This window comes from Pongo pygmaeus, chromosome 5 (genome assembly GCF_028885625.2).
Source record: "Pongo pygmaeus isolate AG05252 chromosome 5, NHGRI_mPonPyg2-v2.0_pri, whole genome shotgun sequence".
Classification (NCBI taxonomy): domain Eukaryota; kingdom Metazoa; phylum Chordata; class Mammalia; order Primates; family Hominidae; genus Pongo; species Pongo pygmaeus.
In genome coordinates, this window is record NC_072378.2 from 69,038,359 (window position 1) to 69,056,528 (window position 18,170).

The 18,170-nt window shown below is 34.0% G+C and overlaps 1 protein-coding gene across 1 annotated transcript in view; it reads right to left on the reverse strand.

The window, feature by feature from the left end:
• Nucleotides 1–18,170, reverse strand: part of LMBRD1 (LMBR1 domain containing 1) — a 126,985-nt gene that overhangs the window by 56,379 nt on the left and 52,436 nt on the right. The window contains exons 6-7 of the mRNA XM_054492349.2: nt 15,735–15,823; nt 11,883–11,956 (exon numbers count right to left, since the gene is read on the reverse strand). Of these exons, the coding sequence (XP_054348324.1) occupies nt 11,883–11,956; nt 15,735–15,823 (163 nt within the window). The remainder of the gene's footprint in view (nt 1–11,882; nt 11,957–15,734; nt 15,824–18,170) is intronic.

An 18,170-nucleotide genomic window follows, 5' to 3' on the forward strand; every position in this document is an offset into this window, starting at 1 on the left:
GAATTGGAAAAAAACTACTTTAAAGTTCATATGGAACCAAAAAAGAGCCCACATCGCCAAGTCAATCCTAAGCCAAAAGAACAAAGCTGGAGGCATCACACTACCTGACTTCAAACTATACTACAAGGCTACAGTAACCAAAACAGCATGGTACTGGTACCAAAACAGAGATATAGATCAATGGAACAGAACGGAGCCGTCAGAAATAACGCCACATATCTACAACTATCTGATCTTTGACAAACCTGACAAAAACAAGCAGTGGGGAAAGGATTCCCTATTTAATAAATGGTGCTGCGAAAACTGGCTAGCCATATGGAGAAAGCTGAAACTGGATCCCTTCCTTACACCTTATACAAAAATCAATTCAAGATGGATTAAAGACTTAAATGTTAGACCTAAAACCATAAAAACCCTAGAAGAAAACCTAGGCATTACCATTCAGGAGATGGGCATGGGCAAGGACTTCATGTCTAAAACACCAAAAGCAATGGCAACAAAAGCCAAAATTGACAAATGGGATCTAATTAAACTAAAGAGCTTCTGCACAGCAAAGGAAACTACCATCAGAGTGAACAGGCAACCTACAAAATGGGAGAAAATTTTCGCAACCTACTCATCTGACAAAGGGCTAATATCCAGAATCTACAATGAACTCCAACAAATTTACAAGAAAAAACAAACAACCCCATCAAAAAGTGGGTGAAGGACATGAACAGACACTTCTCAAAAGAAGACATTTATGCAGCCAAAAAACACATGAAAAAATGCTCACCATCACTGGCCATCAGAGAAATGCAAATCAAAACCACAATGAGATACCATCTCACACCAGTTAGAATGGCAATCATTAAAAAGTCAGGAAACAACAGGTGCTGGAGAGGATGTGGAGAAATAGGAACACTTTTACACTGTTGATGGGACTGTAAACTAGTTCAACCCTTGTGGAAGTCAGTGTGGCGATTCCTCAGGGATCTAGAACTAGAAATTCCATTTGACCCAGCCATCCCATTACTGGGTATATACCCAAAGGACTATAAATCATGCTGCTATAAAGACACATGCACACGTATGTTTATTGCAGCATTATTCACAATAGCAAAGACTTGGAACCAAGCCAAATGTCCAACAATGATAGACTGGATTAAGAAAATGTGGCACATATACACCATGGAATACTATGCAGCCATAAAAAATGATGAGTTCATGTCCTTTGTAGGGACATGGATGAAATTAGAAATCATCATTCTCAGTAAACTATCGCAAGAACAAAAAACCAAACACCGCATGTTCTCACTCATAGGTGGGAATTGAACAATGAGAACACATGGACACAAGAAGGGGAACATCACACTTCGGGGACTGTTGTGGGGTCGGGGGAGAGGGGAGGGATAGCATTGGGAGATATACCTAATGCTAGATGACGAGTTGGTGGGTGCAGCGCACCAGCATGGTACATGTATACATATGTAACTTACCTGCACGTTGCGCACATGTACCATAGAGCCTAAAGTATAATAATAATAATAATAATAATAATAAATAAATAAAATATAAAAAATAAATAACTTAAAAAAAATTAAAAGCATCTCGTTTATATTTTTAATATTAAACTCTATATCCTCAAAACATTGAAACATACGAAGAATAAAGCCTATGGGAACCAAAGTACCTGATAGTTCCTTTAACATTTCCTTATAGGATTTTCCTATCCTTATTATCATTTTAACCTATTTGATTTGGTTATTGTAGTACTTCCATATTCTTTAAACATTATTGATAAAAAGTAACAGAATAATTTAAGACTCTGATTAATATATAGCATTATATGATTATTTACCAATTCTGAATACTCATTGTATTAGTCCGTTCTCACACTGCTATAAAGAACTACCTGAGACTGGGTAATTTATAAAGAAAAGAGGTTTAATTGGCTCACAATTCCACCAACTGTACAGGAAGCATCGTTAGGGAAGCCTCAGGAAACTTACAATTGTCGCAGAAGGCAAGGGGGAAGCCAGCACGTTATACGTTGCTGGAGCAGGAAGAAGAGAGTGAAGTGGGAGGTGCTACAGATTTTTATTTAAACACCCAGATCTCATGAGAACTCTATCCCGAGACAGTACTACGAGGATGGTGCTGAACCATTAGACACTACCCCCATGATCCAATCACTTCCCACCAGGCCGCACCACCGACACTCGGGATCACAATTCAACATGAGATTTGGGTAGAGACAGACAGCCAAACCATATCAGTCATACTATTTTCATAATCCAATAGAATGTTGCTTTTTACAACAAAATGCCATGGCAATATTTTGCTAAACCCAGTTTATACGCAGGTATGTTTCCCTATCCTCTCAACCACCTCCAATCTAGGCCTATTTGTCCTCAATGCTTGTTATTCTGTGTTGGATGGATTAGGTTCCCTGAATGCACTAACTGCAGTACTCGATACTGTTTCCCAAGGAACCTTTTGCTCTAGTCAGTATTAACAACATGGCCCTTATTTACAGTCTACTGTCAAACACAAGGCCTTCTAAATTATCCTAAACTGGTCTGCTGGTCTCAATTTCTACAAATCCATCTTCTACACTGTTTCTAAAGTGATCTCACTCTAATACCCAAGTCAATATATGTCATTCCTCTAATTAACATCCTTTAAGATTCTACAGGACTAATAAAAGTATTTTTCAAAGCATTCTGGTATGAGTTCCTAGGAATCTGGAAAGGTGCCACTAGGGCCACTACAGAAGATAAGGCAGCTAGCCATGCAGGAATCTGCTGCTACTTTAACCAGAGCAATTCTACTTGTTCCCAACCTCTATATGTATATGAACATATAAAATTGTTTTTAAAAAGTTGTTTTGCTATTTTTTTATGAAAGGTACAATTATTGGTTGGTATTGGGAATAGACTCTAATTAATGTAATTCTGCATATAAAGCACTTCATGACCTGATCCCTATCAATTTGTTAACTTTATCTCATGCTTCTGAATTATTCATAGTTTTTAAAACACTACAATTTCATGCTACTTTAGGCTTTGTCCAACATACACATTTTATTCCATGTAGTGCCCTCATCTAGAATGCCCACCTTCTCATCTTATTTCATTAACAACTGTTAATGCCCTTCAGGTCTTGGTTTAATTACAATATGTCTGAGAAACCTTCCCTGACTTGTAAATGTTCCTTGCTTATAACTCAATTATAACGCATGGGTATATTAACATTCTTCATCTGCACATTTGTTTTATCACTAGATCTGCCAAACTTGGCTGAACAGATTTCTAGACCAGACTAGTAACAACTACAGCAGACTATTTGGTATGTAAAGACTAGGTCCCAATTCTTTTTCCTCTTACCTTTGTTTCAAGAACAAAAATTTATTAAATTAATAAAATAATTTCTCCAAGAAGATAATAATTGACCAATAAGCTTTTAGGAAGAGAGAGCTCTTAATTCACACAAAGTTATTTCCTTAAATGGAATTGATATACTTATTAGAAGAGCTGAACTGAATTTCTAAATAGATTAATTTAAAATATTTTATAAAATAAAAAAGTTTCTGGTAACAACTTGTGGTAACATAAGACCAAAACATAACACTATTTTTAAATTTTTAATTGTATGAAGACAACAAGTAGAAGAAAGGTGCCGTCGTTTGGTTACCAAGCTTTTAGCTTGTTTTTGGATTGCATTTTCAATAATTATCAGGAAATTTAACTATAATATTTAGATTATGATAAGCTTGACATAGACCTTATATAAAACATTGTAACTTTTAAGGTCTTTAAACAACAATCTTTTGAACTTCACGAACTTCACTTCAGACTTTTTTTTTTAATGTACAAAAAGGCTATCCTTTTCAGAAACACAAAACTTTTATTACTTACTACTGCCCTCTAGTGAATTTCCAGAAAAAAAAATCAGAAAACTAAAGAGATTGTAAAGTTTAAAATGCTTCTATTAATAGGTTGGCCATAATTGTCCCCAAATTTATTTATTTTGGCTTCCAAGAATAAATCACCAACTCTATTTGAAAACCAAAATGTTTTAAAATAATATATACAAACTACATTCCTAATAACTTCTTTTACTGCTCAGTTTAGAATGGCACGTTTTCTTTACATATCTCTTTCCTTTATCTGGAATGATGGTTTCCAACTCTGCAGGCCTTAGATTACTGTAAAGGGTCAACACTAAATACTACCTGTAGACTTAATAAATGTCTTCCACATATTTGTGAAATCTATTATTCAAAGATGTACATGCTATTATGATTAATGGAACAACACAGGTACTCAAGACTTTCCTTTTAAGTATTCACTGAGTCTAAGATGTATATATTTTCTTACATTTAATATCAATGAAATTTGGATGCATCTAAAAATTAAAGGCATCATATAATTGAAGGCTAGGCAGAAGCCATGACATAGTTGTCGTTACATGCACATTCACAAATTTGGTCACAGCAAGTTACATTACAGTCACTTCAGTTGAATTACATGCATTCTTGGTACAATTATTGAGTTTAATTGCCACTTATGTCTTAAAAGATAATATGATTTGACATTAAAGCAAAAAGTTAATGTGTAATTCAGGAGAAAGAGAATGAAGATGTATCAGTAGTAAAGTAAATATTCATTAGAATAATGGGCATAATTCTGTATTTTCTTAAAAAGCAACAGTCAAGTGCTTCATAAGCTTAAGAAAGGAAGATATCCAAAACAGAAGCATTTTTCTGCTTAGGTATATGCAAAAGGATTCCCTTCTATATGGCAAGACAAGAAACAACAACAAAACATCTTAAATTTACAGGATAAGTGTGTTGGCAGCTTCAAAGAAAATCCCAGAGATAAGACTAGAACACACAAGAAAAGCTGCACATCAATTCTCTTGATAGCATAAAAGACAATACACTTTTTTAGCTTCTGTGTATGAGCAAAAACATGTGAAACTTGTCTTTCTGAACCCAGCTTATTTCACCTAACATAGTGACTAAAACTAATGACTAAGAGAGTAGAGGCTGTTAAGGGTAGGGAGTAGGGAGGGGAGATGAAGAGAGGCTTGATTAATGGGTACAAAAGTACAGTTAAATAGACAAAATACAACCTAGTATTCGATAGATCAGCAGGGTGACTACAGTCAACAATAATCTATTGTATATTTCCAAATAGCTAGAAGAGAATAATTCAGATATTCCTGGCATAAAGATAAATGTTTAAGGTGATGGATATTCCAATTACCCTGATTTGATCATTACACATTATATGAACGTCTCAGACTATCACATGTACCTGGAAAATGTGTATACCTATTATGTATCAATAAAAATAAAAGACAATACAGTTGGTTCCCATGTCACAATGGTTCAACTTAGGATTTTCATACTTTGTGATGGTATGAGACCATTCTTTTTTACTTTCAGTACAGTAGTCAATAAATTACATAAGAAAATATTTGATATTTTATTGTAAAATAGACTTGGTGTTAGATAATTTTGTGCAACTGTAGGCTAATGTAAGTGTTCTGAGCATGTTTAAGATAGGCTAAACTAAGCTATTGTGTTCAGATAGGCTAAACTAAGCTATGATATTCAGTAGTTTAGGTGCATTAAATGCATTTTCAAACTTAGAATATTTTCAACTTACAATGGATTTAACGGAATGTAACTCCACTGTAAGTCAAAAACCATCTGTGTTGTATAGTAAAACATGAACATCAATAACCAATTCAAAAAGTGACTTAGAATTCTCACACTCCAAATATAAAGTTTTAGGAATGACTTTCATTTCATATTTTCCTTGTTATTAATGCAGATAAATCCAACAAATCTCACTAAATATAAAACAAAGATTATAAATGATTAAGAAAAAACTGTCAGATTTTTCCTTATAGTGACACATAATGGTGCACCTTACAATCGGTAGCATGTATTCAGTGAAATATGCTATCACATAGGCTGAGAAATTTGACTTTTAAAGGGAATTTCTTTCTCAAAATATTATTGAGAACCACTGCTGTGGTTCATAAGGTGTTGTAACATGAACTGAATGTTTGTTTTCCCCTAAAATTCGTATGTTCAAATCTAATGCCCAGTGTGATATTTGTAGGTGGAGTTTTCGAGAGGTAACTGAGTCATGAGGGGTGGATCCCTTATAAATAAGATTAATGCCCTTATAAGAAGGGTCACATAGAACTTGCTTCCTCTCTCTCCCTGCTCTTTATCATATGAGCATAGAATGAGAAGACAGCCAATTGCAAATCAAGGAAGAGGACCCTCACCAGACACCAGACACCTTGATGTTGTACTTCCCAGTCTCTAGAACCACGAGAAATAAATGTTTGTTGTTTCAGCCACCCAGTCTATGGTACATCTGTTATACTGACCTGAACTAAGGCATAGAGGCAAACCAACATTTGATGGGTACAAGAAGAAAATACTAAATGTTTTATTTCTATATTTGAATCTTTTAATTTATCACTTTAATTTTCTTTAACCTATTAGTTTATATTTTACATTAAATGTACAAAGGTTAGCATAATAATATGTAAATATGTATTTATAATCACAAATATCCTGGTGGACATATTTAAAGTTTTATGGATAAAGGTATATAGTAAACAATTTAGCAGTCACTGCTTCTATAGGCACTTCACTGGTCCATATGATACATTTTGCTGAAGACATCATTATTCAACATTTCCCCACTTGGTGGCACCAAAAAATTAGAATATCTACATATATATCTGTGCCTACAAGTTTTACTTTTTTAAATTTAATAAGGATCAATTAATTCCCTTTCAATGTAAGCTTAAAATAATAGGCAAACTAATATGCTGTTTGATCTTCTTCTCCTAAAGCTCACTGTCCAATTATTTGGCATTCATTAATACAGGGTACAGCAGTCAGAATCAGTAAAATTTAAATAGTCAACTAGTTTCAAAAATAAACAATAATACATAACTAAGAAATTCACACTTGACTGACACATAAAATAAAAAAACTTCTCTAGCCCCAATACAAAAAAAAATTCAGTTACAAATTCCATAACAAACATGATTTTTACATTTCATATTATATTTAGGGTCAAAGTACTCAAGTATTAATTTCCCACTCTGGGTACTTTAATCAAGATTAAACCTCTTCTAGTCCTCATGAATATTTTCTATACCCTCTTTCAAGCTGCCACAAGAAAAGTCCAGTTCTCAACCTTTTCCAAGGTAAGTTAGGAGAAAACTTTGTATCCCAACTACAAGCAAATATGATAATTATACTATTTAACTACCTATCTACAATAAAACCACATATTTATAAATTGTTGGTTTTCACTGAATTTTTACTAAAATTTCGGTAAGTATTATTGGCTCATTTTTACAGATGGGGAAGCTTGGGATCAGGTAACAGGTTTTAAACAAAAACAAACTCAACATTCACGACCAGAGCTCAGCTATACACACCATGATGCCCCTCTTGAACAGGGTATCATCTACCTTCCTCTTCCCCTCTCTCTATACAGCATAGGTATTAAAACTGGCCAGATCATGGCTTGGTAGCAAAACCTGAGCTTTGAGTACTTGTAGTGATATTTGAATGATATTATCTGTCTATCCACACTCCCCCAACCCCAACTAACCACCATTCAATTATGAATGCCTTTTTGACTTACCTTTGAATAAGGGACATTCTCACTGATCATGATACAACTGCTTTTTGCATTTGGTTTATTTTCACTGAGAGAGGAAAGAGGTGGGAACTATAGTTTGAACCATATGAAACTATGAATATTCAACTGTTTAAGCTAATAGTGACTATTAAGTGGCCAGGAGATTCCAAGACTTGGTGGATTATTTAATTAAATCCTCACTACACTTTATTACTTAAATATTATACCACTATAAAGATGAAGAAATTTAGATGGGAAAGTAGGTCAGGAGGCCCATGGACTTGAGATCCACATTTCAGCCTCTCCACACCAATTATTATAATTTTATTGTTTATGCTGCTTAAAGAAAACAACTAACTGCTAGGAAGTTGGATTTTAGTGGGCTGTTACATTGGAATCTCTCCCTTGGCCTTAGGCTTTAAGTGGCCCCTCTCTACCTATTTAGTAACTCTTCTATGTGTTCCTGGTTCCCACCCTCAATCCCATTATAAGGTAATCTGGTTGTTTTATCAATATCCTTCAGCCCAGCCCTCTATACAGTAAATCATCACATAACGTCATCAATGGATTCTTGGAAACTGTGACTTTAAGTGAAATGATGTATAACAAAACCAATTTTTTTTTTTTTTTTTTGAGACGGAGTCTCGCTCTTGTCGCCCAGGCTGGAGTGAAATGGCACAATCTCAGCTCACTGCAACCTCTGCCTGCCGAGTTCAAGCGATTCTCCTGCCTCAGCCTCCTGAGTAGCTGGGATTACAGGAGCCCACCACTAAGCCCGGCTAATTTTTGTATTTTTAGTAGAGATGGGGTTTTACCATGTTAGCCAGGCTGGTCTCAAACTCCTGACCTCAGGTGACCCGCCCACCTTGGTCTCCGAAAGTGCTGGGATTACAGGCGTGAGCCATTGCACCTGGCAACAAAACCAATTTTACTACAGACTAATTGATGTAAACAAGAGCTAACTTCCTATTGCATATTTCTGGTCACAAGAACATCACCAAACTTCTAAATAAAGATTCAAAGCACTTCTAATATTAAATACTGAAATAAATATAAGCTCTACATACATTTAGGAAAGATTAATAAAAACAAAATACTCAACTTTTGGTGAATTAGTGAGTGACGATGGTTGTGGTCATAGTGGGTTAAATTAAGGAATAAATGTTTGCAAAGTGAAAATTATAAAGAGCTCCTCCTACCACCACACAGTTCAAAAACAAAAACAAACAACAATGTTGGGCTAGCTGAACATTTTTGTATTGCAATTATTGTTATGCACTTGTAGGTAGTATTCTTCATGAATTTTTATTTTACAATAATTTGCATTCATTTACTCATTCATTTTCCAAGCCACCACTTATTCTTAGTTCAGGGTCACAGGTGGCTGGAGCCTATCCCACCAGCTCAGGTTGCAAGGCAGGAACCAACACTGGACAGGATGCCATTCCAACTGCAGGGTGCACTCACACATACCTACACTAACTCCTACTGGCACAATTTCAGACATACCAATTCACCTAATACGCACATCTTGGGAATGTGGGAGGAAACCAGAGTACCCAGAGAAAACCCACACAGACATGGAAACAACGTGCAAACTCCACACAGTGGCCCTAGCCAGAAACTGTTCTTTTTTCACATCAACATTATAGGAAAACAACATGAAAAAAAAAAAAAAAAAAGATGTTATTTGAGGACCTGCTGTATTCTAGAAAAGTGAAGTTCTTTTAAGGATAGCTTAACCAATTCAGTATGAATATTATGTTAGTTTAATTGATTTAAATAATTTTCAAAGTTTCCATTTAAATATAAAATATTAGTTTAAAATGTTTCTTTCCAATAATATCATTCCTACAAAGAAGCTCTCTTTCAAATAGTTTTAGTAACAAATTATTTTCTCCACTCCCACTCGCTACCCTCATAGCTTATTTAATTCAGAGCCACCAGAGTAATACTGTTAAAATGTTTGTCAGAGCCCATGACTTTTCCATTTAAAAACTTCCAGTGGCTTCTAATCTCAATCGGTATAAACTTCAAAACCCTAACTGTGGACTATAAAGCTCACATGACATGGCCTCTTGCTACCCCTCAATGAAACTTTTACTACTCCCCCTTGTCAACTGAATTCCAGCCACAATGGCTTTGCCTCCTTGCTAGTATCTGAATATAGCATGTATGTGCCCACCTCAGGATCCTCACACTTACTCTTCTGTCATGGCTTACTTTCACTTCATTCAGGTCTCTGTTCAGATGTTAGAAACTATTCCTGATCTTTACAGTAGTCTCAGCCTCTACTACTGTCTATCTCCTTATGCTGCTTTATTTTTCCTCATAGTATCTACCAATTGACCACTGGGAGACACACCTCCATGCATCTTTCATTTCTGCATATTTTGCAAGCCAGGAGCTAACTGACCCCCCCGCCGACCCACCACTTTTTTTTCTGTACTATCTTTTCAAAGATCTTTGTACAGCAAATAGTCTTGGTAGATAAAGAAAATATCTTTCCCTGGAGCAAAGGACAGGCATGCTTACCATCCATTATAAAAGATTCAGCTTCCCTAAGCTCTGGGTTCCTCTTCTACGATGCACTCTGTTATGTGCAGGTCTCATCTAGTTGTCTCCCCATTGCCCTAGGGGAACTGGGACTCCAGGAACCAACACACAAAAAAGTTGATCCTATGGCTACTGCTATTGCTGTGAGTAGAAGTCTTACATCTTCAGTTGCCATCCACAAAACTGGCAGGTTACAAGTAGGGTAAATATCCTAGGCCCTTCACAGTTCTTGACATTGATATTACATATTGAATTTCTCTCTATTTTTTTCTCCTGACTTATGTTTCATTGATTGCTATATCCTCATTTCTCTATAGGTTTCAAAGCACTTTTACAAATAGTATCATCTGACCTTCAAAAATTCCTGTGGAACATTTTCTATTTCCATTTAATAGGGAAGACACTGATCCAGAAAGGTTAAAGGACAAACCCAAGATTAGCATAACAGATCAGTCACAGAATAATAGCAATTAAAATCCAGGTCTAATTCCTAATTTGTTATTAACTTGTGACTACTTCTTAAAAGACAACTACTATGCTGTACATTCTGTGAGATAGAAGGATAATCACCCACTGATATTAGATGACAAATGCCTTATGTGGTATCACATAAAAACACAAAAATGTCAATGAATAATAAAACTGAGTACCCAGATAAGCACTTGTAAGATATTGAAATGTATGTCTTTTGGGGTTCTTTTATTATACATTATGGCACGTGAATGATCATGTGACAAAACTAAATTCTGCTCTTACGATAATAGCCATTTCCTTTATGTCTAAAGGAAGACATCTTAAGAAAATACCCAAAAATGTTTCCTTTGTAACCAGAATTTTCATCTTTGCAAGAATTGAGTGCTTCAACATAAACTTCATTAATCTGAAAGGTTCCAGATAATAGTAATGCTGCTTATAAAATTCTCAAGATAGGTAATAAAGAAGCATTTATTACTAGCTTTTTATCTATAATGTGAGCAAAAGACTCAAAGAGAAGTCTGTATACAACTTGGTCAGTCATTTATAATTCACACCTTACCACTTCCAGGAAGACTGAGTGGAAAAAAAGTCTGAGAGTGTAAGAATAGATTTCATATAAAAGAGAAGTATCAAGTTATATAAAATATCTTATTTTAAAAGCCCTATATCCCCAAGTAGAGTAAATCTGCAAAATCAGTAATAGATATGGTCTATGGTTCAGAGTTCTAATATGCTTATAAATCTGTATGCTTATAGATGCATAAAGATTTATAAGCATGCTTATAAATCTATTAATATGCTTATATTATATATTATATGCTTATATTATAAATCTATTAATATACTTATAAATCTATAGGCATATAGATTTATAAGCATATCAGATAATATTATAAATCTATTATATAGATTTATAAGCATAGATTATTATAACAGTATATAACCACCTTCAAGGTTCATAAGTTATAACATTTCTGATTATGAAATTGCACAAATACAGCTAAAATGATGATGGCTAAGTGGTTAAAATTTTACCCTTAAGTAAAGAAAACTGAAGAAAAATTGAAAAAGAATCAAAATACTATAAACGAAAACAGAATAAAGTTTAATAAATTACTAAGGTAAAAAAATTGTTTTATAAGGCAATTTTAACTCAATTATCCCCATTTCACTTACTGTATAAGTTATAGCTGCCAACATTCCAATCAAGGTCAGAGAACTAATAGAAAATGACAATGCAGCTAAACCATCTGTGAAGAAAGAAAAACTGTTAAAAATGTACATATATACTACTCAAAACCTTATACTTAGCAAATCAACATAGAAAGCTGAGCTGCTTGCACATTTTGAGGAAATAAAAACCAATATGTATTACCGTATTCTTGAAGTGCTAACTCCAAGTGGAGAAAAGAGTTTCTAAAGGACTCTTTAAAAATTGATTTGTAAAAAATCTTTCGGACTAGCTGAGATTTTCTTTCCTTCACCTCTTAAAATTAAGAGAAAAATTACTGGCTAATTACTGGGCCCAAAAAGAGATCAGCAAAATATCAGATGCTCAAAAGGTGATTAAAAAGATCACATGGCCTTTCTCAATAGCAGACCCTGAGAAACAACATTTCATAGGAAAGCCACTGACCTTGACTCTTCCTCCCTTCTCCCCTCAGTCTTGGGACTTCCAGTTTCTTTGTTCTGTTCTTAATTTTCAAATCAGTTCTTAATAGATAATCAAAAACTAAAATCTTAATTAAAGATTTATTTCACTTTTTAATTCGAAAGGACAAGCTTGCCTACTTGGCAGAAAAATAAAAGCAAACACAACGAGAAAATAGGTTAAAAAATACAAACACACACACACACACACACACAAAATACTATGCTAATGCATTGGATTTAGGAAATTATCTAAAGGAAGGTCAAAGAGTGAGGGGCAGGAATGACACTTTCACATAAATATATCAAATTATGTAATAAAATACTATGCAAATTTGAATATTCTTAGGTACGAGCAATACTTTTTCCAGTTTTAATACAGGTCCTATTAGGCCTGTATTGATCGAGTTTAAATGTAAGTCCTGTGGAATCAAATACAAAGTTTTGATTAATGTAATGTATTGACATTAATCTTTTATGAGTACTAATAAAATTATAATGATCTATCATCTTAAAACTCATGTCTCAGTTTTGTATAACACATAAAGAGAGCATATTATTAACAAATTCATAATCATGCAAGGCAAATTTTTAAGCCTTAATTTTTTAAAACTACTTTTTATCAAATCAAAGACATTTTGATGCTGTTACTTTACTGATCATGTCAGAAGTATCAAGAGAAGGTGTTCATACAACTAGGTGGGGTCTGACATCTGGCTGATAATTTTAAGGTACTATCATTTGTAAAATATATCTCCAAAACAGCGATGTAAAAATCTGAAAAATTATATGTCTTAGAAATGATAAAATAGACATGCTGACATATTTGGCCAATCGAAATGTTAATATTACTAATAGTCAAAATCATCTGAACCAAATAACTCAAAATTGATCATTATTAATTATTCCCATTTGGGTAAAAGATGAATAAACGTGTGCTGAAGATACTTGAAGATGCATTCTCTTTATATATTAGGGGGTGCTATGATCTGGGTACATATATCTTTATGATATAATAAATAAATCCTATTGTAAACAAGTTGTAGTATAGTCATAAAATGCATTACTCTGCTGCAATAAAAAGGAACTACTAATACAAATGAATTTCAAAACATTATTTCATGAAAGATGCCAGGTATACACAAAAAAGAATCATTAATAAATGGAATCAGAATTCTACTTATAATATTCAAAAAAAGCAAAACTAATATAACATATATAGTGGCACAAATTATAACAATGGTGCCTCTCATGGGAGATGATATTAACTGAATGGAATAATGCGAAAAAATTGCTGGAGTGATGGATGTGTTCTACACCTTGACTGCAATCAGTTACAATGACTATATACATGTATCGTAAGATCTACACATTTTACTACATATAAAGCATTTTTTTTAAAAAGGTTATATAGGCCGGGTGCAGTGGCTCATGCCTGTAATCCCAGCACTTTGGGAGGCCAAGGTGGGCGGATCACAAGGTCAAGAGTTTGAGACCAGCCTGGCCAATATGGTGAAACTCCATCTCTACTAAAAATACAAAAATTAGCTAAGCGTGGTGGCGGGTGCCTCTAGTCCCAGCTACTCAGGAGGCTGAGGCAAGAGAATCACTTGAACCCGGAAGGCAGAGGTTGCAGTGAGCCATGATCACGCCACTGCACTCTAGCCGGGGTGACAGAGCAAGACTCCGTCTCAATCAATCAATCAATCAATAAAAAGGTCATATACCCTTGATGCCTGAAAAATGCAATGCAAGGAGGTGGGATGAGAGACGAAAGGACTAAAAATTAAGAATAGTTGGGTAACTGTTTTGGACTTAGACAGCTGATCTAGAGTGATAAGTAACATGTATCCTAGAATATGGTGTTTAACACTGGAGACAAAAAAAATAAAGACTAAAGAGAATGGAATTACAAAAAACAGAATAATGCTACCTATCTAATCACCAATTCAAGTTATACTAATACTCAAAGTATAACTTATGAAATAATGTTTAGGGTAGAAGAGTAGTTACTCAAGATATCTAAAGGAGTTAACTCCAAGAAAAGAAGCCATTAATTTATCAGCAATAGAATCAAGGTACATAAATCTGACAATTCAGTATTAGTAGATGCCAGGCCTGCTACCCTTATTCTTGCTGGTATCAGCAAGATATTAATGAATCACAATTTACAACATGAGATCTTAAGTGGAAAGCAAGAAAATTAAGAACTCATACAGCAGACTGCAAGACTTAATTTAATCATCGTTTAGCATTGTACCTGGGTAAAAAGAAAGAAGTGCTGATCAAAGAATGTACAGTACCTATTAGAATAGTCAAAAAAGCAATTTTTCTGCATAGTATTTATAGAAATAAGTACACTAGGTACCTCTGAAAATAAGGTTACTATGTTCAAATGCACAAAGAATTTTGAGTAATATGATACACAGTATTTTAATATCACTTTCTAATGCCAGTTATTTTTTCAATGATTAAGCAATTTTCTTAACCTAATCTGTGAGCCTTTTTTTTTTCCGTAAAAACCTAGGTCACACAGAGTAAGTTAAGAAAAACTTGTAGAAAAGCAATGCCAAAATATTTTGATGAGGTAAATTTATAATAAAACATGATTTAATTCATAGAAAACCTCTGTAATTTATATTTTATATAAAAGATGATTTAATCTCAAACAAAAACGTAAGGTTCTCTCTTACTAATTAAAAATAAAACCTAATATATCCAGTACATTTCTTTAACATATTATTTTATATTATCCTAAGTAAATTAAAAATCACATAGAAATTATAAGAGCCTCACTGCTAAAATACTTTGAAGATTAAATTTTCTTTCAACATAGTAATTTTATAAAGAAGTCAAGAAAATAGCTACGTAATAGCTAGATGGCTAAAAGCAAGCCTTAAGAATGCAACACTTCTAATTTGTCTAGCATTAGGTTCAAAATGACGAGTTAGAAAAACTGTGGGGTTAAATTCTTTTTTTTTTTGAGATGGAGTCTCGCTGTGTCTTGCTCAGTCCCCCAGGCTAGAATACAATGGTGCAATCTCAGCTCACTGCAACCTCCACCTCCCGGGTTCAACTGATTCTCCTGCCTCAGCCTCCCGAGCAGCTGGGATTACAGGCGCCTGCCACTGCACCCAGCTAATTTTTGTATTTTTAGCAGAGACGGGGTTTGGCCATGTTGGCCAGGCTGGTCTCAAACTCCTGAACTCGTGATCCACCCCCCACCCCTCGGCCTCCCAAAGTGCTAGGATTACAGGCATGAGCCACCACGCCCAGCTGGGGTTAAATTCTTAACAAAATACAAATAAACTGCTTCTCAAAAGTCTGAAGTATCAGGAAATATAAATTACTATGTTTTTTACAAAAAACAATACTTACGACTACTTCCAAGTTCTTTAAATAGGAACTTCACTTTTTCCCACTCTGTAGAATTTTTGTTATCGGGAACATTCAATGGAACAAAGGCACTACAAAAGAGAAAATAATTGTTTTAATAGCTTTAAAGATAAAAAGTTAAATTAAATGGTTTGAAACTCAAATTATTTTTCTCCAAAACAATAAATAAATAAAATCTGTACTATGCACAGAGGGGAGCAAAAAGTTTCTTATCTATGCGTTTACTTCATTGCAAATTTGTTTTAATAGTTGCATTACTACATTCAGAAAAATTAGTTTCCTTTGTGATCCCGTATGTTTTTTGCACTTAAAATACTTTATTATACTTTAATAAAGCTGGTAAAAAACAAAAAATAAATATATAATATTTTGAGAATGGACCACAGGTTTAAGACGATCAAAACAATCCACAAAAAAGGTTAAGGACATCTGTATTAAATCAGTAAAGCAGAATGTAAATATATGCAATTATTTAAGAAACAAAAGAAATACATTAGAATAAACAGTAAATGTCTCACTGTGGAATCGGGAGTGATTATTACTTTCTTATTAGTATTTTTCTATTAATATATCTTTCAAGATTCTATCCAACAGACACAATGAAAGTAGTTTCTATTTGTTTCCCAACCCACAGGTGAAAAGGAACTGTAGAAATAATAGAGACGGCTAGCATCCTAGGACCTGCTCTATGATCTTAGACTGGGAAAAGATAGAATAAATAAATGTGCACTTTATTATCTAGCCCATATCAATAAGATAATCAAGAGATTAAGGTAAACAGCTGGGTATCCCTGAGGTTGTATATGTGCAGGAACAAACAGGAGTAGGAAGTAACTCTAATACCACGTCCTTCCCAACCTAATTTTAAGTGTAAGCAAAGTGATAAGATTTATCCTCTGTTGTAAAGAGGAAATGAATTCGTTCAATAATATATTAAGGTACCTGCTCTAATAATGTTTTCATGTAAAACAAAGTAATTATTCTAAAATTTTCTTTTTAATTAAAAAAATCCCTATTTCCTGTTGCTACTGATAACGCTTTTAAAAAATGACTGGGCACAGCATGTCAGGAGGTTATTTAGATTTCTAACTACCTGCATTGACTTCAGTTTACTATATTCTTCTTAATCCTAGAGACTTATTTCTCACCACTTTTAGAAAAAACAAGTACTTACAGGCATAGAGCAATAAATGTAGAAAGTTTATTATTTGTTGCCCCAGGTATGAAATCAAACAACTGAAAGCAGAGGTGTGGAATCAAGAAATAAAATTATAACATTTTTGTATATTACACATCCATAACAGAAATATAAACTAAGCAAGAAAAAACTACCCATATGATATTCCTTTATTTGGACAGTTTGTTCTGGATATCCCAAAAAGTATGTTCTGAACTTGATAGTTGGGAATAACCAATCTGTGAGAGTGGGAAAACAAAAATTTCTATGTTGTACAAAATACCACCTATCGTACTATTAAAAAAGAAATATGTATTAGGATATCTAAAAATAGCATTCATTCTCATAGGGTTCAATACGCAATATTCTAAAACTCAGTATGTCAGTTTTAGGTAATCAAAGATATTGTACAGAAAGAGAATAAAATTAATTAACCCTTGCTCTTGATGACACACGTTCAACTCCTGAGCAGAATTATCCAGCAGTTCAAATACAGTAACACCAGAGGGAACCTTATATAACCAAAAAAACTAAAAAGACTAAGTTAAGTGACCCACACTACTATCAGAATGACTTCAGGAAAATACTTTGAAAGCATCCATCGGAGAGTTAAACATTTGAGCACTTAGTATTTTAGGTATAAACGAAAGCACAAATTCAAAGCAGGTTCTTAAATTACTTTACCATCAGGATTTTATAATCTAAAAAACAGACCTAAAATATTTTCACATAAACTAAGAAAACTTCCATAAGTAGAACTCAAAATATGGCAAAGGCACCAATTAATCAACACAGACCCTGGCCTTAATTCTGCAGGACACTGATGAACCAGGCTTTCCTCTTTCAATGGAGCTGAGGTAGGGGAAGAAGATCCAGAGGGCAGAGCAGCACCTGACTGGTATAAAAGCATGTCAACCTTTTAACCACCAGAAGGAACAAACCACTGTTCATTGACCAAATATCAGCCCCATAGACAAAGATCTATAAAGAAAAAGAAATACCTCCCAACAGATGAAAAGGCAATTGAAGTCCAATAAAGTTATAATATAGATATATCAGTTCTGAGGAAAGAAACAGCAGTTAAGATTATCAGGTATACTAAAGCATTTACTAAAGTATCACGTATACTAAAGTATACTAAATGAAATGGTGATGACATTAAAGTAACCAAGAGTTAGAATACAATGGGATTTGTGTAGTAGAAAGGTGCACATGCTTTTAAAATCTCAGCCCTTCTAAAA